At 31.3% G+C, this 21914-nt stretch overlaps 6 protein-coding genes across 11 annotated transcripts; 2 read left to right on the top strand and 4 right to left on the bottom strand.

Moving 5' to 3' along the window:
* The first annotated feature begins 1323 nt into the window (after positions 1–1323).
* LOC108566599 (high choriolytic enzyme 1-like) lies at positions 1324–4218 on the top strand. Its single transcript, XM_017926573.1, has 4 exons — positions 1324–1681; positions 1798–1989; positions 3348–3674; positions 3944–4218. Exons 1-4 carry the CDS (start codon positions 1567–1569, stop codon positions 4216–4218), a joined length of 909 nt encoding a protein of 302 aa, XP_017782062.1. The 5' UTR covers positions 1324–1566.
* A 1466-nt stretch (positions 4219–5684) lies between these two features.
* LOC108566594 (uncharacterized protein C7orf62 homolog) lies at positions 5685–7105 on the bottom strand. The gene is made up of 6 exons (XM_017926568.1): positions 6998–7105; positions 6500–6676; positions 6342–6446; positions 6109–6282; positions 5907–6048; positions 5685–5819 (listed from the first exon to the last, which is right to left on the bottom strand). Exons 1-6 carry the CDS (start codon positions 7103–7105, stop codon positions 5719–5721), a joined length of 807 nt encoding a protein of 268 aa, XP_017782057.1. The 3' UTR covers positions 5685–5718.
* An 872-nt stretch (positions 7106–7977) lies between these two features.
* LOC108566601 (ATP-dependent RNA helicase DBP2) lies at positions 7978–12117 on the bottom strand. 2 transcript variants are annotated; one of them, XM_017926575.1, is made up of 7 exons: positions 11998–12117; positions 11764–11846; positions 10430–11503; positions 10004–10242; positions 8628–8806; positions 8188–8371; positions 7978–8104 (listed from the first exon to the last, which is right to left on the bottom strand). In XM_017926575.1, exons 1-7 carry the CDS (start codon positions 12100–12102, stop codon positions 8097–8099), a joined length of 1872 nt encoding a protein of 623 aa, XP_017782064.1. In that variant the 5' UTR covers positions 12103–12117; the 3' UTR covers positions 7978–8096. The 2 variants fall into 2 exon arrangements, 1 of the variants encoding a protein (XP_017782064.1); XR_001891215.1 differs by lacking the exons at positions 7978–8104; positions 8188–8371 and adding an exon at positions 9012–9545 and having other exon boundaries at positions 8715–8806.
* Positions 12118–12349: 232 nt separating this feature from the next.
* LOC108566602 (mitochondrial thiamine pyrophosphate carrier-like) lies at positions 12350–14666 on the top strand. 5 transcript variants are annotated; one of them, XM_017926580.1, is made up of 4 exons: positions 12888–12901; positions 13184–13249; positions 13306–13552; positions 14054–14666. In XM_017926580.1, the coding sequence occupies exons 3-4, from the start codon at positions 13312–13314 to the stop codon at positions 14629–14631; spliced, it is 819 nt and encodes a 272-aa protein (XP_017782069.1). In that variant the 5' UTR covers positions 12888–12901; positions 13184–13249; positions 13306–13311; the 3' UTR covers positions 14632–14666. The 5 variants fall into 5 exon arrangements, with proteins under 5 accessions (XP_017782068.1, XP_017782066.1, XP_017782065.1 ...); XM_017926579.1 differs by lacking the exon at positions 12888–12901 and adding an exon at positions 12350–12368 and having other exon boundaries at positions 13184–13552; XM_017926577.1 differs by having other exon boundaries at positions 12751–12901; positions 13187–13552.
* Positions 13470–13956, bottom strand: LOC108566604 (centromere protein S-like). Its single transcript, XM_017926581.1, has one exon. It carries the CDS (start codon positions 13893–13895, stop codon positions 13569–13571), a length of 327 nt encoding a protein of 108 aa, XP_017782070.1. The 5' UTR covers positions 13896–13956; the 3' UTR covers positions 13470–13568.
* Positions 14667–15830: 1164 nt separating the features above from the next.
* Positions 15831–21033, bottom strand: LOC108566600 (transcription factor 21-like). The gene is made up of 3 exons (XM_017926574.1): positions 20993–21033; positions 17651–17954; positions 15831–16065 (listed from the first exon to the last, which is right to left on the bottom strand). The coding sequence occupies exons 2-3, from the start codon at positions 17942–17944 to the stop codon at positions 15943–15945; spliced, it is 417 nt and encodes a 138-aa protein (XP_017782063.1). The 5' UTR covers positions 17945–17954; positions 20993–21033; the 3' UTR covers positions 15831–15942.
* Positions 21034–21914: the final 881 nt, after the last annotated feature.

Below are 21914 nucleotides of genomic sequence, written 5' to 3'. Positions count from 1 at the left end.
CCACCACTGCCACCTTTTTTATAAGAAAAGGATTCGAATCGATAGAAGAAAAAGAAAATGCGCCTCTCTGCAATGCTTTTAACTTGATTATTTCGTGAAATTAAATAAAATGTAATCGAATAAATCGATCCTTCAAGTTAATACAATTTTTATATTTAAAACATAATTGATTAAAGCATATTGCAATTAATTAGAAACTTACCAAAATTAAGTAATTTATTGATAATAGTATAAGTTTCGATGATCAAAATGAAGATAAACTTCTTAATAGAGAAAAGCATATAATGGGATTACTTCTTGTGGGATTCAATAAGAGTAAAAGAAGTATTTAGAAGACTAATAGTTTGTTAAGCTCTTGTACTCTAATGGTATTGATGTATAAGTCTACAAAAGACACGTTATAAGTGTATGCTTAAGGTCATATATCAAAATGTCCCAAGAGCAAGTTTAATTATCAAAAAACTTCCACAAATGTTTCTCTCTGGAGTCTTCTAATTGCAGTTTGCTCGTCTTGTTTACACTCATTTTTCAAGAAACTGAAAGCTCTTAAGAGACTTTATTATTGAAATTGCAATGCCAACAATTAAAATACACAATCTCTTCATGGAATATAAATATATTTAAAGAAAATAATTTACTTTAAATATTTCTTTGCTTTTTTTTAATTTTTTATTAGTAATTTATAATATATATTCGTTTTCTTTTTCACTATGTTTATGTTATAATTGAAAGATGACCTATTTGCAATTAAATGCAGTTCAAATATGAATATAAGATTGTTTACTTTCCTTTTATTATATGAATAAACAATTGTTGCATAAATTTACTTCGGAATTGGTTTTGGAAAACCCGGGCTGTTTCTAATTCTATTCTTAGCGACGAAACGCGAATCAATGTCCAAACAAATTGGAGCATTATTTGCAATTCAGAATAACTGTAATTAGTGCACAATAAAACGCATCATTTTTAAGTGGAGAAATCTGTTCGAAATTAGATATTTATTTAAAAAAATATGTGTAAAAAATTGAAAATCTACTGCGTTTGGTACATTTAAAAATAATGTAAGTACTAGTAAAAGTATGTAAATAAGATTATAATGGGATGCATTAAGGTAAATGTAGGATGAGGCGAGAAGAGTGCAAGGTATAACTTTCTCCGCATCGGAGGAATTCCAACAAACGTGCGTCTGTAACTGTTCAGAGAAGAAGTTGATCCGAGTGTTAGATCCGATGAAGGAGAGAGAGAGAGAGGTCAGGAAACGGTATGACCATTTCGTTTTCGCGGAAAAGAAAATCAGAGTGCGCGAAGACACCGAACTGTCGCGACCTGCACCAAAAAAAAAAACAATCACATTCAAAAATTTCGGGGCGGTATTAATTTTTTTTTTCGAAAGGAAATTTAAATCATTTCGCCGCCTCTCCTCGAAGACCACTTTCTTCGCGTTTAATGGGTTTTCATTAAATTTTTCGTTATTTATTGCCGCTTTATAGGTCAAGTGGTCAGATTTACGATCGCTATCATGTATACTAAGTTTGAGTGTGTTAGTTCTTTAAAGTGAGTTTGAGAATGAGGAGGCCATGGTGCTTACTAATAATACTGTCCATCGGATTCGTCGGACACGAAACCAGGCACATCTTGCCGGAAGTTCCGGATGTGCTGCATCCTCCTGTACCGGATATACGTAAGTGTTTAAAATTGTTTGTTTTATTGCTATCAATGAGCAATTTCTACGTTCAATAGAGAGACTGCATTTCTCGATTTCTAGAAATAACGATTTCCACTTTTTTTTCTTTGCAGTTCTTGGTCAGGATAATGAGACCGTTGTTTTGGATGGTATGGACCCTGAGGTCAGTCCAGGTCTGTTCCAAGGCGATATGGCGATGACCAACGAGATTTACAACTATTGGAGGGTCGGATTGAAATGGGAAGTTTTTCCGGACAAACTCTGGAAGAACGGGGTCGTTCCGTACGCCATTAGCCCACTTTATGGTAATTCAGCCTACTTATTTTTACATGCAAATTTATTCGCTTGCCAATGAATTACCTGCTATTAACTACCATTTTTCGCAAAATATTCATGGACCTTCTTAAAAATGCATTACAACCATATCACTTCATAAATCATTACAAATTCACCTATATATTATTAATAAAAGGTATTTTTAACTCACAAAAATTGCAATTGAAAATAATTGAATGCAAAGAAATGCAATATTTTCCATAAATAAATGTAAATTAAACAAAACATAAAAATTATCTACGATTATTAAAAATCATTCCGTTTTTCAATAATAAATTAAAATTTCCATTTAATAATAATAATAAAAAAGAATCATCATATGCATACGGAAAGTAATTGAATATTGAGAAAGTAACGAAGTCGAGCTCCAATAATTTTCACTAGCTGCCGATGCGAATCGTTCGAATGCTTAATTTTCTGGGTCAAAAAGTGCGAAGAATTTTCCACCGTTCAATTTAAGTTTTTGTTCCGTGAATTGCACCAAACATCACTTTTCTTAGTCTAAGTAACATTATACATTTTTATTTGTTTCTGGAATTTACAAACAAAAAGTTTTGCAAAATTTCAATATTGATACTTTATACTTTCTCATTCCTTCAAACACGACGTTTATTTATTATTATACTGATTTATTCAATTTTTCCGTAAGTGCAACTGCAATAGTTTTCAAGATACAATGCAATTGTCTTATCATTATCTTCAACAGTGTTTCTCAAGCTTTTTGCCGCGTGTTCCGACATATTTGTTTGTAGTTGTGCTGCGACCCATAAAACTTGACACAAGATGACAGCTGTCATTTCGTGATCCATCACAAATTTTTACACGTCCCAATATTAAGAAAACATTTATATGCGACAGAGCAAAGCGTTCTAGAAATATATTAGTGCAAAACATTAAATTAATAATATTTGTTTTTTGAAGATAATAATAACGTTTACTGCAAAGAAAAGTAAACAAAATTAAAAACATTTTTATAATTCCAATTATGACTTAGTAAACATTAATTGAAATTAACACTTATTTTAAGTAGTTTTTATCATTAATGTAATTACTAAGGACTTTATGCAAGTTTTATTACCAGATAGTGGAGCACAGATTACGATATTTCATCGTTGTTATTGAAGAGATTATGTCAACAATACCAGCATAACATTGACAAAATGAATGAATGAGTAGGTCAAGGTAGAATGCACATATTATTTTATTTATTAATGATATAATTAAAGGCAATCATAATTTTTTTATTAAACACTTACAATATAAATATGATATGAATGTAGAAGACGACGGTGTTTCAGTAGACAAATATTAAATCTATTTTTTTTAGATCCAACTGATCATGTGACTATATACAAAGCAATAAGGACCTTAAATTTCATGACGTGCGTGAGATTCGTTCCGTGGAATGGAAAAGCGAAGGACTACCTCCTGATCTGGCCTATAAAATATCCGAAGGGTTGTTGGTCGTTTGTGGGAAAGTACGGAGGAACGCAGATAGTGAGTCTTCAGCCACCGGACGACAGCGGTCCCAACTGCTTGGGAACTGAAGGCAGAGCCATCCACGAATTGATGCACGCTTTGGGCGTCTTCCACGAGCAGTCTCGTTGGGACCGCGACAAATTCGTTAAAATTCACACCGACAACATCGTTCCAAGTGAGTTAACGGTCTAAAATTCCATGTATCATTTGTTTTTCTTTTCAATCCTCGCCTTTCTTTTCATTTCATTTCAATCCTCGTCCTTCTTTTCATTTATTTTCTTCGACGTCCGTGCTGCTGGAAAAGTTATGCGAAGCACGCAAATCAATTCAAACGAACAGCCGAAAAATAATTTCGACTCGTTCCGAATACCAAATGCGTTACTCTTCAAACGAAACGAGTTCAGCTCTGTTTATTTTTGTATGTCTTTCTTTGCTCCCTTGCAGGGTACAAATCCAACTTCGATAAGCAGAGCTTGGAGAACACCACGTACAGCTTTGAATACGATTACAATTCGATTATGCACTACGGGCGGTACTACTTCAGCAAAGCCAAAGGAAAACCTACGATAACATCGAAAATGGCCGGCGTCAAGCAGTTAGGACAGAGGAAGGCGATGTCCAAGGGTGACTGTCTCAAACTTAACGACCTCTACGGTTGTTTGGACAATCCCAAACTGAAAAAGAAGTATTACAATATATGCAATTTCCTAGGCGTTTAATAATTAGACTAAACAGTTCATATTTATTATTACCTATTTATTTTTTTGTTAAATAAACTGTTAACATTTTATTTTTCTTTATTTAATTTAATACTAGTTTTAGTAAAGTCTCTCTAAGAATTAATCATTTTACAACATTATGTATTGATTTTTTTATGTTGTGTTAAGACTTGTTACTTTATATCTCCTCATCATTCAATTATATTTTCACTAAACAAAGGTTGATATTATTAACGCAACTTACTTTCTTAACATACATCAAAATCCTGAGAAACGTTATTCGTTATGTAATTTTATCAATAATCAAATTCGCATTTAAAAATTCTAATTAATTATAAGATGTACATATTTGCGTTTATTAATTCCCATTTCTTACGTAAAAAAGGATTAGAATAAATTGACAACAATCGATTTGTCACCATATTCTAAAATACTATCAGCATTTATTGTTAATTTACCTCTGAAAGGCAACACTTTATCGTTTACTTTAATTAAAAAAGGAAATGATTTATCACGTAGAAATTATCGGTCATTTTATCTATTGTGTACACAGAAACAATAAACGTTACTATGTACAATAATTAATGTATTTAGCTCATTTTTATGACAAAATCGATTAATCCATTAATTCAATTAAAAACATTCTAATTTAAAGTCTTAAAACTAGTAACAAGTGTCTCCATGACTACCATCAGTGTTTATACATCTCCAATACTTACTTACTACTTGTCACGTATCAAGTTTTAAAACAATATTTCACAATTAGACAATAGTTTTTTTTAATTCGATATTTTAAAAATAATTAGATATTTCAATATCCTTAATAATTGTTTAATTAAACAAAGTGTGCATATACGAAAGACTAATTCGTTTACTATCTTTTCGAAACATCTCGTACATTTGAACAAGCTCTGCATTTGAATACTTACTGTGTATAAAAATGATATACAGAGACAATAATAAAATCAATAAAAGACCTTGACTGGTGTTGTCCATTATAAATAAATTAGTTTCGTGTACTTCAATAACACAAAGGTTATAAAGGGTCATGTTAGTGCATACGTGAATCGATGAATTATTATGGAAAACAACTACAAACATAAGGAAATAAATCATTAAAGCAACTTCAATCAGTTCGAATTCACTATAGTTCGGTTTGAAAAGTAAATTTTAATTGACAAAATAAAAATATATAATGATCGGTTTTTTCTTTTTTTTGTGAGGTTTAAAGTCCTCGATTAGTCCGGTTACAAACAGTCCAAGTTATTCGTGAAATCAATTACTCCCACTATGAAATGTATTGCTGTACTTACTATATTACAATTTATATTAATTAACAATTCATTCACAGATCTAATTGCATTTATATAAACTAATTATAATTAAACAACGTGTGTCAAGGATATATACTAGAATGAGTGAAAATGGAATAATACTCTAATAAATAATTGGGTAGTATTACAATTTTCAATGAGAAGAAGAGGGTTTAACTAAATTAAATTATTCTTCTGTTACGTCTTTTTCTGTTAAATATTTAGTTACTAAACTCTCTCTTAGAATATTCCTAGGAACGTAATCAGGAGCAACAGGCCACGATATATCTAAAAAAAAATTACATTAAATATATAGTATAATAAACTATGCAATGAATCTGAAAATTCAATCACCAACTTCAATTATAAACCTACCAATAAAATCTTCAAACTCAGGTACATTTCCATAGCTACGATGATAATCCTCTATATCAAACAGTTTCCGATCATCCAATAGCACATCAATCAATTTATCATCAACCAACAATTCCAAATCAACATTGTCATCAATATCAATCTAAAAATGAAAGAAACTAAAATAAACACACTGACGTACTTTCGTTTATAATTCCCTTACAATTGTACGACCTCCGTCCACCAAATTCAAGGTATCCAATTTACCGCCCAATCGACGCGCAGCTTTAATAATTTTTATTATGCTTTCATCATCAGAGCTTTTGAAGTCAGTTTGCATGCGATCAGCCGAATTCCAAGGATTCGGAGTGACACTAACCCAGTTCTTCAGCAACCTCTACCACAAAAAAAAAATCCAATCAATATTTTTCGTTCGATGTGAAACATCATTATTACTTCTTTAATGTTATGTTGAACAACCAATAATTTTACTCGTCCGAAACAAATGCTTCCTGCATCCCTCAGCAGATTTAAATGTTCGATAAGTTCGGATTCGGAACCCTTGAAAATCAGTATAAGATTCGGTTTTTTTCAATTTAAATACTATTTATTACCTCGACAACGTTTAGAAAATATTTACTGAAGCTCAAGACGAAGCCAGTTAATCGTTCTTCGCAATGGCCGGAGTTGATTCCAGCGATGATATCCTTTAAATATAGACGGATATTTGTGCTTGCGTTTATCTCAATTTGGCATTCACCTATGTAAAATATTCGGTGAATGAAGAATTTCTGCAATTTATACACGTAAATTAACTTCGCATATTTTGACTTCTTTGATAAACATTGTGTCTCAATTTTATCAACAAATAACAGTTTAGATAAACCTATGACGTTAATTGAAATAGCGAACGGTGCTAATTAACTGATGATCAAATTTGTATTATGAATTGCATGGTTTTGCAATTAAGTGATCAAAGTACAATTTATATTACGCACAAAAACAAACTAATTACATCAACAAATTGCGTATCTACAATTAATTTCCATTAATTTATATCTAATCTCAAATATATGATAAATATTCAAGCCAAATTTGTTAATGGTACTTACTCGATTTAATAATTTCATGCGATTGCACAAAATATCATACAAACTTTTCGGGCGTTTCTCTTGAAGTACGAGATTTGTTGCTTGACGCTTTCTGCATTTGTTATACATTTTAAAAGAACAATGCTGGATTTCTCGAAATTCTGAATAAAATATTGATCAAACTATATAATCAATATTCATTAACAATGTTGTTATTCAAATTTGAAACGCGATGTAATCAAAATATTAAATGCAGTAGACTATCGTATGAAATTAATAATTTTCCTCGTATAACACGGTAATATGAATAACAATTTTGTATGACTATTGTCATATTCAATTTTAATCGCGTTATATAAAAATCGTCCCATTTTTAACGCGTACTACTGTATTTATCAAATTAGTGATGTGAATAATTGTGTTGCAAGTATATTGGGGGAACAATTTTGTTAAAACTACTCTACCAAAGAACATTACAAACCAGAATCACAATTCAAATTTTATTTTAATTCATATAAAATGAAAGTTAATGCTACATATTGCATTGAATTCATTATAATACCCACGTTAATATATCATGATTACATCATTCAAATATCATATATTCGAGTACCCTTTCTTTTTTTATACAAACACACTACCAATATATGCGGTATATACACAGAAATACGTTCAAGTGATGTTCACAAAAAACATACATTACATAAACAGTACGAAAAGAAAGAGAAAAAAAAAAGATAAATAAATGAAGTTAGAAAATGTTTATTAACATAATCATAATAGATGTTACATGTTAAATAAAATAAAACTTTTCTTACAAGGAGGAATTAAAGTAAAAAAATACTACGCTAATCACAGGCATACATATATAAATAGTAACACAAAACATAATTGTACTATGTAATTTAAAAACCCTGCCAAGAATTTAAATCACAAAAAAGAAAATCTTATAACATAGAATCCTTTGTTTTAAATGTCGTTTAAAAATAGAAAATCTCGAGAAATATTGAAGAAATAAGTTATTTATTGGAATCTACATAAATCTCATCTAAGGATTTCTTTTGTTTAAATTTATCCACTAAAGATGGTGGAATGCTTAAATGTTCAGTATATGTATTTCTTAGTAGGCTGCAAAAGAAAAGAGAAAGACAAATATTAATATCATGTTCTGTTATGATGCTTGTGTTGTTTTCAAATGTATTAATACTTACAGCCATTGCCCATATTCGATTTGTTATCATCAAATCTGTGGTGCATGCGCGGCCTGTTGTTTTCGCCACCCCTGTGATTATTGTATCCTCCCCATCTGCCTCCTCCTTTACCGTATCCGCCACGGTAACCACCGCCGCCACCACCTCCACGGCATGCCATCTCAGACAGTTTGGGGTTGATTACCTAAAGAAAATTATACAAATTAAATATAAAAATGGACTTTGCAAGAGAATTTTCGATTAAAAAAAAGTGAATTTCAATGTAGGGAAGTTAGAGGATGGACTCCAGACAAATACGTGTGGAATCCGAAGGTTGTCTTCCCGCTAATAATATCCCTCACAACAGCACTCATGAACCACTGAGATACTAAGTGAATACATGCCAAATTGCGAGGGTACAAAGTACAAATGTTTAAAAAATAAATATATATGCAACTAACCTGATTTGCTTCTTTTAATACTGATACAAGATCTTTAGCCTGTCTGAAGTTGTTTGGTGTGAAGAAGGCATAAGATGTTCCGGTAGTATCAGATCTGCCAGTACGTCCAATACGATGAATATAATCTTCTGACGAGTTTGGATAATCAAAGTTTATCACGTACTTAATACCTTCCACATCTAATAAAAATCATAATGTTATTGGACAAATAATAAAATGGCGAGAAGTACTGAAAATTGGTTATTGAATTTGAAGTTAAGAATTTAAAAAAAAAATGTTAAATGAAAAACTTTGTAAATTATTCTAATGAAAAATAAAAGTGATCAGAAAATGTAATCTCGGAAAAATAAATAATAAATAAAGTAAAATTATCTAAATACTAACCAGTGCGCTCGAGAACATTAAGAATCCACAAGACGCTAGGCTATGTACGATTTACAGCTATAGTAGCAAATAAACTGGCTGCAGCAGATCCCAATATTAAGTTGTCGAAATTGGTCAATCCACTGCAGGACCGAACGGAAGACAATAATACTTTGTGAATGACATCTGTTTGAATAATCTTCTACTTGGATCATGGGAGTTTACAGTTTGTAAAGGTGTAGTTTTGGTAAACAGTAAGTGTGATCCTTAGTTGTATATTGTTATTTTTTTTTTTGTATTATTACTGAATTTACATTCAGCGGAATGGAAAGGAGAGATTATTAATCAGATAACAAACATGTGCCATCATACAAGTGTTGCATCATCAGATCTTCCTGAATCGGTCATCTACCTCATTAGCTGATCTACACCTCAGCAGGGTAGCCAGCCAGAGGCACCGCAAGACTCAGAATTGCGTCCTTTATAGGAGAACGCAAAAAAGGCGTATTCATTAGCACTCACTGGCTAAAAACTACGCTCATCCTGCATGTGCCTCTAAAACAAAAAAGGACAACCAGACTGATTAATATGTCTTAGCTTTACTTAAAGTAACTTAAAGCTATTGAGTTATAACCATTAGTACAACTTGTGGGACAATTAAAGAGTACATGAACACACATACATTGGCATCTTAATACAGAAGTTCCCAAATTATTAACACCAGTTTTTTTTTTGAGTGGATGTTAAAATTACACAACTCCTTGGATTATTCATCCAATGTGTGATCATGACACTTAGAAGTACTAAATTCGTCTCTAAACAATAAAATAAAACAAACCAGTCTGGAACATCCCCATATGCTACTATGCCAAAATAAAATAAAATTATTTATTGAAAATAAAACTTAAAGAAACCCGTTTGTTAAAATTTAAAGATTAAAATAAAAATTTTTTTTTTCCTTGTGTAAATTTTGAATGTTTTAAAATAGTGTAAGAAAATGTAAAGTAACTTACCAAGCCCACGAGCTGCTACATCAGTAGCAACCAAAATGCTAGTCTTTCCGTTACGGAATTCGCGCAACACATAATCGCGCTCCTGTTGGCTCTTGTCACCATGCATGCACACTGCTGGCCATCCATTCCTGCGAATATTCCTTGTAATTTGTTCTACTTTCCTTTTGGTTTCAACAAAAATAATGGTTTTCGCTCCAGGTTCACCATTATTTCCAATTTCTTCCAATAATGTGTTTAATCTATAATAAAAACAAGTTATTAGATAATGTGCTTACATAAATAATATTAATAAGCTTTTAAATAATATTGAATCAGTTCTTCTTAAGGGTTATAATAAGCATCAACATGGAATGTCTGAATATTTTTGTTCATCATATAAATTTGATAATTAATTTCAATGATATAATAAAATAAAAGAGTACTTACTTGACTTCCTTCTCATATTCCTGGCAAACATCAACAATTTGTAAAATGTTGTGATTAGCAGATAATTGCAGGGAGCCAATATTAATTTGCACATAATTATTCAGAAAATCTGAAGCCAATTTCCTAACTTCTTTGGGCCAGGTTGCAGACCACATAAGGGTTTGCCTGTCTGGCCTGATTTGCTCAATAATAGTACGAATTTGTGGTTCAAAACCCATGTCCAACATACGATCAGCTTCATCCAATACAAGATATGTGCACCTCGACAGATTTGTGGTTCCCCTTTCCAAGAAATCAATAAGCCTTCCGGGTGTGGCAATGACAATTTCGACGCCATTTTCCAGATCACGTGCCTGGGGTCCTTTGGGAGCACCACCGAAAATGCACGTGTTCTTCACATACGAATTTTTGCCAAAATCTGTCGCCACTTGCTGAATCTGTTGTGCAAGTTCACGTGTTGGTGCCAGTACAAGGGCAATAGGTCCATCACCACGGCTAATGGGTTGCTGGTTATTGATATGTACAATAGCTGGCAGAATGTAAGCCAATGTTTTTCCAGATCCTGTTTGTGCAATTCCAACCATGTTCTTCCCACTCATAGCAATAGGCCAGCCTTGTGCTTGAATAGCTGTTGGTGTATCATAACCCTGCTTTTTAATACTGGCCATCACATAATCTGGGAAACTTGCTTCCTCGAAATACTGGATAGGGTCAGGAATTTCCTCTCCTTCGACAGTAATTTGCTTGGAAATACGGTATTGTTCTACCTCGTAGCGAGAGCGGTTGGAGACGTCATGGTGTGGTACATAGAAATCTTTCTTGAACGGCCTCAATTTGTTCATCTCCCATGAAGGTTTCCTCAGTCCACCTCCAGGTTGATCCCAACCTCCGGAGCGGTTGTTGCCCCCGGAACGGTTGTGTCCGCCGCCGCCTCCACGGAAACGTCCACCACCACCACCGCCTCCGCCGCCGCCACCACCATTTCTGTATGATCCACCTCCTGATCGGCCCTTGAAGGAACCACCTCCGCCGCCGCCGCCACCACCTCCACCGCCGCCGTTTTTACCGTAAGACCTATGAACAAATAAAAAACATGTTTAATTATAAATAACTAATTACTTAAACGAAATATCGTAACTCGAAACTGCACTGCATAGCGAAAGTCAAATGGCGTCACAACGAATGTATTGATTAAATGTTAGCCGCAAACAAAATGGCTTCCCGCATCGAAACGAGAAAAAAAACATTAATTATGAATCACCTTCGTTTCTCGCCATTCGACAGAAAAAATATTATAGCGAAATCACTCATATAAAATAAGAAATAATACTTACATATTAGAAGTTAACGGATGATCCTTATAGTTGTTAAATAAATTAGATACTGTTTTCTGCTTGTTGATGGCTTTGTGGATATTCTGGAAACAGGAATAAACTTTTATCTTTCTGTCCGCACGTTATCCCACTGCTGTTTATCAATTGTTAATGACACTATTTTTTTGCGATTACTAACGTTCTGAACTTGACCAATTTTCTTTTTGCAATATTACAAAACGAAGACGAACTTACCACTTCGAAAGCCAACGGAGGAGAGAGAGAATTTGGGAAGAACGACTGCGTATTATCTCTACGCAGCCGGAAATCGTAGCACGTAGCATGCGCAGTAGACTCCATTTTAGGCGCCAAATTTGAACGTAACGCCGTTTCACTTTCACGTTCAAACTTTGTACCTCTATTCACCTTCAAATCAAGAATAATTGTTTATTTATATATTTTGTCATTCACTTATTTTAACTAAACAAAAAAAAGCTCTCTTGATAATTTATGATACCAGTTTTTTCTTTCCATCTACGTATATTCAAAATATATTTATTAAAAATATACAAATTTTAGTATGATTCTCTTGTACTTGGAAAAATCAATACTTGGAGTCTAAGAGAGTAAGAATTCGTTACAATTAAATTGATTTAAATAAGTCAGAATGTTGCATTTTTTCTTTAAACTTACAAAAAAACATATAAGAAATTATGAATTTTACCTTACTTATATAATGAAAGATCAGTTCTGTGGAAACAATTTGTTTGTTTTATCGATTTTACTGATATACACTGAATGATACTATAAAAATATATAATGATTCAATTCAATTTTAAGACAAACTGTTGCTTTTAATACAAATTACAATGTTTCATGTAATTGTTTATTTATTGATTGTATGTTAATGCCAAGTAGTATCTATTAATAAGTTATTGCTTTGGAATACGCCAGCAAACTTTGATAAAGTGCGCTGCTATAATCAAAATAAAAGTTATATCATTTATATTAATGTCAGTGTTTTATTTACGATTTTTATTTTAAGTCGAATTTATGTAATCTACCTTGTTCTACAGTTAAATTGCATTGCAATGAATTGATTTACCCTTGATGCGGTTTCTTTAAAACATGCCACCAGATAAGACTTAAGTTTAAAAAGGTATGTACGAGAAATCAAATTTTAAAGTAAAATAACGTAGTAATTTGCCGATATAACCTAAGAAATTGCAACTGACGTTATTCAAATTATATTTACTCGCATTATGTAATTCCACATGTTTCATCAGTAGAATGCAGCATGTGAATAATATCAATATCATGTATATAAATGTAATTAGTTGAAAGTACAAATAAACAATAAAAAGAAAGCATTTTACAGTAAAACATTTTAATTTAAATTGCAAACAAATACAATATGTAACAATATCTAAAATTATTTCAGAAGCGATGGAAGGAAAGTTTGAAAATCTATCTCCATCTGAGGTTGCTTTAGCAGGGGCCTCTTCAGGTTTATTCTCAAGAGCTCTAATTCAGCCTTTCGATGTACTAAAAATTCGGTTCCAGTTACAAATGGAACCAATTTCAAAGCACTCGATGTCAAAGTACAGTTCTTTGATGCAAGCAACGAAGATGATCTACAAAGAGGAAGGGCTTTCAGCGTTTTGGAAGGGACATGTCCCTGCACAATTCCTGAGCATCGTCTTTGGACTGACACAGTTTTGGTGCTATGAGATGTTGGTATTTAAATTTAAGAACACCACAATTGGTCAACATCATGCAATGACTAATTTTATATGCGGTTCTGTGGCAGGTAATTATTGCACTAGTTAGTCCAAAACAATTGTAGATGTGCTTTTCTTTGATTTTGATGTTGTGCTTGTTGTTGCTTTGCTTTTATCATCAATTAACTTCTTGAGCGACTCGTTTCGCCTCACCAACAGCTTCACATCTTCGTTGTTTATCGTTGTTCTTTTTGCATGTTTGCTGAATGCTTCCAGATCTTGTCCATACAGACATAACTTTTTCCAAACCAATTCTCCGATAAGCTCAACGCAGTCCGGCTCGTATTTAACATTGAGAATTGGTTCTAATTCATTGCAAATTTCTAAAACCGTTGCGTGAATCGCCGGTCGCAGCTTTTTCTCCCCAGACATCACAAAGAAAATATTTTTATGAACGTAATATTTTTTAAGGTTAATGTCTGATTACATTTGTATGCAGCCAACATTACATAACTTGAAAACTATTAGTTATATTCGAAGTAATAATTATTTTATTCCTGAAATTATTACGTATTGTTTTTTTTTTGTAGGAACAGCAGCGACTTTTACATCATTTCCCTTTGATGTGATGAGAACTCGTCTGATAGCTCAAAGCGAGGACAATAAAGTTTACAAGGGTTTGTTGAACGGATACATACACATATTCAAGCACGAGGGCATAGCTGGGTATTACAGGGGGATAACGCCGACGATATTGGCGGTAGCACCGAACGCCGGATGCCAATTCATGTTCTACAAATTCTTTGATGGTGTATATAAGAAGATCGTGATTGTGGAAAAGGATAGTTACAATGTGACTGGAAGTATGTTTGCTGGCAGCTTGGCAGGTTTGGCCAGTAAAACGTTGCTGTACCCCCTGGACATCACGAGGAAGCGAATGCAGTTGCAGGGATTCCAGAAATATCGGAAAAAATTCGGGGAGAATTTTATTTGTTACAATATGAGAGACTGCCTGACGAGGATTTACGTGTACGAGGGGTTGCCGGGGTTGTTTAAAGGGATGTCTCCTAGCATAATCAAGGCATTAGTTGCCAGTGCTCTAAACTTTACTACCTTCGAAATGGTTTGCACTAGTCTAAACAATTTACATAAAGTGAAATATGAATGATTATTTATATTTAAATAAACGTTGTTTTTAGTTGTTTTCTATTATTATTATTACTATTTTTATAAATAAGTTTTGTTTCGATGATTTTACTGGTTTATAACATAAATGGACGTCAGCCACGTGGTCTTCAGCTGTGTTAATATCTACGATGTTAAAAAAATATTCGATTCGTTCTTCTAATCACCAATCTAAATACTACCCAATTATACATTGCTTAACTTTATTAAATTGTGATAGACTTTGAGAAGACTTTATGTTCATTTTTACCTAATAAAGTTAAATTTTGTTGTGACTATAAGAAATTTAGTAGCTTAAACCACATGGTTATAAAAATACTAAAAATGAACTTCGACACTTTTGCTAAAGAAGTAGCAAGATCAAAACATCAAAAATTACTTGTATTCCTGCAGCAATAAAATATCAATTAAAAGCATCTTTTTTTGATGGAAAGACTGCTTTGTATATATATATTTGTTTTATTTATGTATATAATAAAGGTTAATTTACTTAGATCTTTCATCTTGAAATACTTTGCATCAGGATGATTTATTACTATAGCAGTTGGAAATTTAAATTAATTGAAGTCAATCAGTACCATAACCATAGGGCTAAATGGTCTATAGCTCCATAGCGACAGTTTTGTTTCCCGTGTATTTTCTTATGAAGAGGGGCGCATTATTCTTAGTAGGTGCCAAATTTCTTAGGACTATAACTCTTTTTGAGCACACGGCAAGTTTAAGTGAGAAATGTGTTGATTTAAAGAAGTCCAGAAGCAACTACAAATTGAAACTAATAACATATAAATAAATATGAACGAATTGTGAAATTGCGAAAAGCAAAATATTATCTTTATTAATAAGCAGATTATCGGATAACTGACAGGAAGCGATATCGAATATTGGATTCCCATAGAAAAAGGATGCCCAGAAGCATCACTTTGTTTATTTATTATGTTATATGTTAGTAATTCAACACCGACGAGGTTGACTTGAGGCTTAAGCATTTCCACGCCTATTGGTTATGGTGTGTTAAGTAATCCGATACTTCAGCACCTTTCCGCCGGCATAGAAAAAAAAATATAGAAGCACGACGAATATGTTGGCATGCTTGTAATTACCAGTGAAGAGAGAAGGAGCTCATGTTAGAAGGAATGGATGATCAAGAAAAAGAAAATAATACAAGATAAAAGTATCCTAGTTAATAATTTAATTGAGATTTAAGTGTAGTATAAAACTATATGTTTGTTTGTTTCTTGGCAATAAATAAAAAATGGTATAGAGTCTACTGTATATATAGATAGATTGATGGTTATTAATAATAGTAGGTGGAGTCTTTTCCTCGAAGCTGATGTTGGTGTGGAATTTCGGACCACGCCTGTTCGGAATTGCAGGTGTCCGTCGATGAATCGGGCTTTTGGAAACTAAATGGCCATGTCTGAAACAATTCAAGGAAACCATTAAGATTTATATGGATAATCTGATTTGTGATTTGTCTTCTTCATTTTCAATTTGTCCGGTCGGTACGTTCTTGTCTAACCTACAGGCGTATTAATAGCCCCTAAAATAAGGTCATATAAAATTCACTTGTTTTAAGTGGTATTTACTCAAGTTAAATAAACACGGGTGTCATGTAGAAAGAATAATTAAACGGCGAGCGCCAAATGCCACCAGCTGTTTCCTATTCGGATGCGTTTATTTTTCATAGTGGAACTTTCGATGCTTAAATTAGATTAATATTGTATACTTGAACTTTGAAAGTCAGGAAGAGAGCGGTAAACGAGCAAAAGGAAAAAAACCGACGTGAAGATGCATTTTGTTTTAGATTGCTTTGTTTATCTCAATTCTCTGTCTTTTATGGGTATTTTCAGACCATCTTCATATAAATAGTACTGTTGTATGTAAGCCTCAATTTATTTTTCTGCATCATCTTAATTTTATTTCACATTTCTTTAATATTGTTACAAATCACAAGTAAAAATTTATTGTATGAGTTACTTTACTTGAATGAATATAAATTTAATTTTGTTAAAATATTGCAAAAATCCATAATTTTATATATTCTTACAAGACAATATTTTCAAAATAAAAATAAACATTAATTAAAAATAGACAGAAAGCCTTTACTGGCTCAAATTATTGATTTTTTAAAAATATTTTCGTACATTTTTATTAAGATATAAAAGTGTTAAAAATTTTACTATTATTTTTTTTATTTGTAATAATCATATAGATCAGCGTTTCTCAACCATTTTGGCGCTCGACCCAACATATTTGTTTGTATTTGTATAGCGACCCAATTGACTAAGAGTATTTCACCAGTTCCTTATATTGACACATTGTGACAGCTGTCATTTCGCGAGTTGAACATTTTATGAACAGAATATGAAACTACATTCTACAATAAATCAAATTATAAAACAATTCTTCCTTAAATATTATACTTAATAGTAAAATTTGCAAATTTATACTTAATTTAAAAAGCTAAAATGAAAGTATAATTTATAATTCGGTGTTTGCACCAATGTTTCAAATTTGTAATAAATAATATTATTAAAAAAAACATGCTTAAATATTATGACATAATTTCGACATTAGACTAAAGAAAATATTTTCTTGCTTCCGATGTTGAATTTTTATGATTCAATGTTGACTTTGTGTCCAAATTTAAACTCAAAATATTATTTTTGCTTCATTTCTAAATATAATTTCTTGGATATAACTTTGATTTATATATTAACTTTTTAAATGTATTCATATTTTGAGTGAATTTCAGGAAATTGGATCTCTAATTATTTATAAATTGGTTTGTTGGAATTTTTTGGTCAAAAAGACAAATTGATTTTTAATTATTATTTTTTTGCCATAAATATATAATTGGTTCATGTACACATTAACTGCATTTTATACTTTAACCAGAAAGTGAAACTCGTTCAACAATGACGCAAATATTGTACTTGGTCGGACTTGGCGGTGAGAAACAAATAAATGATGTCAGGATGAAATAAAGTGTGTTTGCTTACCAGTGTTAATGGGTGTTTGTGTCCGTTTTCTATGGGCACAGTTTGATCAGTCAATACAGCTTCGAGGTGTGCTATGTAGCTGGTCGCTAATCGCAGCGTGTCCAGTTTCGATAACTTCGTGTCCGCCGGAACCCACGGCAATGTTGTTTTCAGACGGCAGAAAGCCTTGCTCAGCACTCTCATTCGAGCCCTCTCCCTTGCATTCGCGGCGTTCCTCTGCGGATGATGTTTTGCATCGTCGAAATCCTCGTCGGAGTCCAAATTGCTGGAACTGCATCTACGTTTTCTCGGCATCTTAATATATCTGTAAATACAAGTTCAATATATCATTACATAATTAATCTTTAATAACGTTAAGCTAATCACATAAATCTAATGATAACAAACGAATATTCATATTATACACGTTTCTAAAGACATTTTGATCAATGGTTATGTAGGAGGAATACTTCCTAACACAATTTTTAAAGTCTTTTTAAGAAAGGTAAGTTAAATGACGTTATTTAAAGATTCAATTTGAAACTTCAATTATTGGTGAAGTAAAAAGTTCTGTGCGTCCCATACAATGAGCTTCTTCGTGAGAGCAGCTTTATGCAAATGGTTCCAAACGGTTTTCTGGCTAATCTTCAGTTTCTGTGCAATGGAATGATTTTATCAACATTTTCGACGATTGACCTACCAGAAATGTCTCATCTTATTACCAGAACGGAAGCGTTGGAACTGTATTGGATCCATAAACAAAACAAATTTCTTTGGATGCCTGCTCCGCTTTTCCCCCTGGTTCTTATGGTACAGAAGAATGTATTGAATTTTCTATTTTTTTATCTCAATTTTGGAACGCTCTAATACACAACTGGATTCACTAAACACAAAACTGTCAAAGAACTTTTTTTTAAGCGTTATGTCGCCTTTAAGTCGACTCACTAAAGCCATGTAACGAAAAACGAGTCAGAACTTTTTACTTCACCTATTATCATTAAATCTGTATTAATATCTTTTAACGTACAAATATAAATTTATTTGTATTAAAATTTTCTTTCATACAAGGGTCTACTATATTATTATTTTGTCTCAAACTTTCACAAAAAATTTAACAATTCGTAGTCAATTCTTTCATTTTAATTTATAATAATTTTAAATAACAATAAGTAAGTTTGAACCTTTGAATTGCTTAAATATATTGAATTCAACAAATAGTTAAAAAAAATTAAACATACTATTACTTATTTTCTAATAATTTGTTGTGTATATTTTACATTATTTCTTTGTTTAAAACTATTGTTAACATATTTTCTACGAAACACTCCAATCATATTCTTTCGTTTTGTTTCGATTCTAAGTGATTACTTTTTTTTTCGATTTGCGACGGATGTTCCAGATCAACGTGTTTAGCGCTGCACTTCCGTTAATGATTTGTCAACGCATCCGACTGCGATCGTGCAGAAATAATAAGAAAGGAAGTATCGCAATCTGCACTTATTTGTCCTTAATTGTTCGTTTCTTTTAATTGTATATATTTATCTATAGTTTTCTTTTTGTAAACGTAATTAAAACGTTAGTTATATGACGATTGTATTGTATTCTATTGGATGTTGTAAGATAAGAGCAACTGCTTCCATGATTTAAAATGTAAGAAAACAAAATTAATGTTTTTTTTAGTTCCATAAACAAAACTATTATAATAGTATATTTTCGATCAATGCGAATTTAATATCACGGTTTGAAAATTTCAAAACAAACTAAATATATTTTATTAATTTTGTATACATCAACGATCGATTGTTTACCTATATAGTCTATTTGTATGTGATATTAAAATCCTCGATTAGTCCGGACTATGCGAGGTATTTCTATATTGTATTTAGTATTCCTGTCATTTATTATGTAATTATTACATCAATAACCATAATCACATTAATTTAGTGAGTAAATATAAAAAAGAAAAGGATAATTTTATTTTCTATTGTTTTTAAGATGTTTGTATGTTGTAAATAAGATTAATTTATTAATTATTTCTTACATAAAATAAAATTTTGTGAGAAAATCTGAAAAGAAATTAATTCAGAAATATTGGAGATACATTTTTATTTTGAGTCAGTTAACATAATTTAAGTATTAAAAATGTTGTAACCTAGGTTACAATATATTACATATAAAATAATTAATAATTTCGTATACTGTCAAAGTCAATTATTTATGCAACCGAAATTACATTATATTATTATTAAATAATTAAACAAATAATTGAAGTCGAATAAAGTATATGTACCAACGATTAGTGTAACATGAAATAACCATAAAAAATAGTGACGTAAACAGTGTTTTGAAAGTTATTAGTTAAACACTGCAAAGCAAATGTAAATTCATATTTCATTGAGTTTTATTTAATAGTTAACGAACGTTGGAATTTTGTTTGAAGTACAATTTTAAAATAGATCTATTTCTATGAAATTCTTGTTTTTTTTTCATAATATTCTTTTGACTTTATTAAATCTATTTAATAACTACCAATATTAGTAATTCAAATTACTAAATTCACTTTAGTGTCTCATTTTTTTTTTAATATTTATAAAATACACTTATTTGTCTCACAATAATTTTATACTCGTATGTTCTTAATTAATAATATTACTTTTACAAAATAAATTTAGCCATAAAAAAACTAACATTTAGGAAATTAAAAAACTGTATACCTTTGTCTTACATTATTTTGTCTTTGTTTTTCAAATTATTGTTTAATCTCCATGACTACCACGGTTTGCTTTACAAGCGCTTCTATAAAGTTACTTGAAATATATTTATTTTTAAGATAATTTAGATTACTTTTAGAAAACAAATGTAGAAATGAAAAACTTACATTTAGAAATTTCAAAAAAATGTCTAAATTTGTCTCACATTATTTTGTCTTTGCTCATGAAAACCTTTATGAATTAAATATATAAATTTGTTTGACATTATTTAGTCCTCGTTTATATTTTAGTTAATTAAAAAATAAATATAGTCATGAAAAACTTACCTTCAGGATTTATAGAAAAAATGTATAAATTTGTAAACTTCCACGATAAACTGAATTAAATTGTTAATTTTGAAATATCTGATTGTACTTTAGTGTGCAAATATAAAGTGTGCACTTAAAAATGTAAGTCTCATTGAGGCAAAAGGACACTAAGAGTACTTGGAATTCAGAGGAGTTTGTGAGAGCAGAACGACGGATGTTATTCCTTTTGCCGTTTTGTTCCTCGCACAAAGATATCGAATTACGCGGACAATATTCCAATTAGTCTTAAGACGAAAAAACTGCTGCTTCTAAATAAATACTGTACAGTGGAAAAAAGTGTTTACCTTGAATTATCAACTAACAGTCACAGCAATTAAAGAATCACAGAAACTGAAGGAATGCCGATGCATGCCTAATGATAAAATTAGTGTGCTGGGCGTTGTTTGGGCGGAGCCACGCCCACGGGAGATCCATATACAAGAGCAACGACCAATCACGTTCGGCCTCCTTAACTCTACTTATTAGTTACCAGCTTGTGCTATAATTAAGTTGATTGATTTCGATCGTCGTGTCTTTCCACAAAGCGTTTATAGACTATTGACAACAAATTCACATTTGGTCTACAAAACTACATCATATATCTTTTTCATTTTATATTTAATTGAAAACATAATACTTTTACAATAAATAATTAATATAGAAAAAAAAACGTTTATTACAACAGAAATGTCTGCCTATATAATAAATATTAATTAAATTTGTATGAAGTGACACTTTTTATAATCTAATGTTTTCTTATCTATATATTTTGAAATTACGTAATTTAATTTGTCTTACACTAAATAATAAAACTATTATAAACATCCTTTAACTTAAATAACTGAAACTTATGACATTTTTTAATGGGGGCTTAATTAAAATGAATACTAAATATTTGATTAATTCAGTATAAAATCACTCTAATTTTGCTAAAAATGGTGAATTTATTTATTCGTAAAGCATTTGTTTTATTTTCTGAAAATATTGAACTAATTTGAATGATATTATATGTAAATTTTGGCAATTTAAATTCTTAATCTGATATTAGTAGAAAGAAAATATGTTAATTTCACTGATGATTAAGAAGTTTCATTTATTATAATTATTACAGATTAAGTAATTATATTTTATTCTTTAGAATTATTATGAGATAAAATTTTAAAATGAGCGCTTTCTCTCTCTCTCTCTCTCTCTCTCTCTATAATCAAGTCTCTTTCTTTACAGTTT

This window comes from Nicrophorus vespilloides, unplaced genomic scaffold (genome assembly GCF_001412225.1).
Source record: "Nicrophorus vespilloides isolate i.1.1-1 unplaced genomic scaffold, Nicve_v1.0, whole genome shotgun sequence".
NCBI lineage: Eukaryota > Metazoa > Arthropoda > Insecta > Coleoptera > Silphidae > Nicrophorus > Nicrophorus vespilloides.
This window is presented reverse-complemented; position numbering and strand designations above follow the sequence as displayed.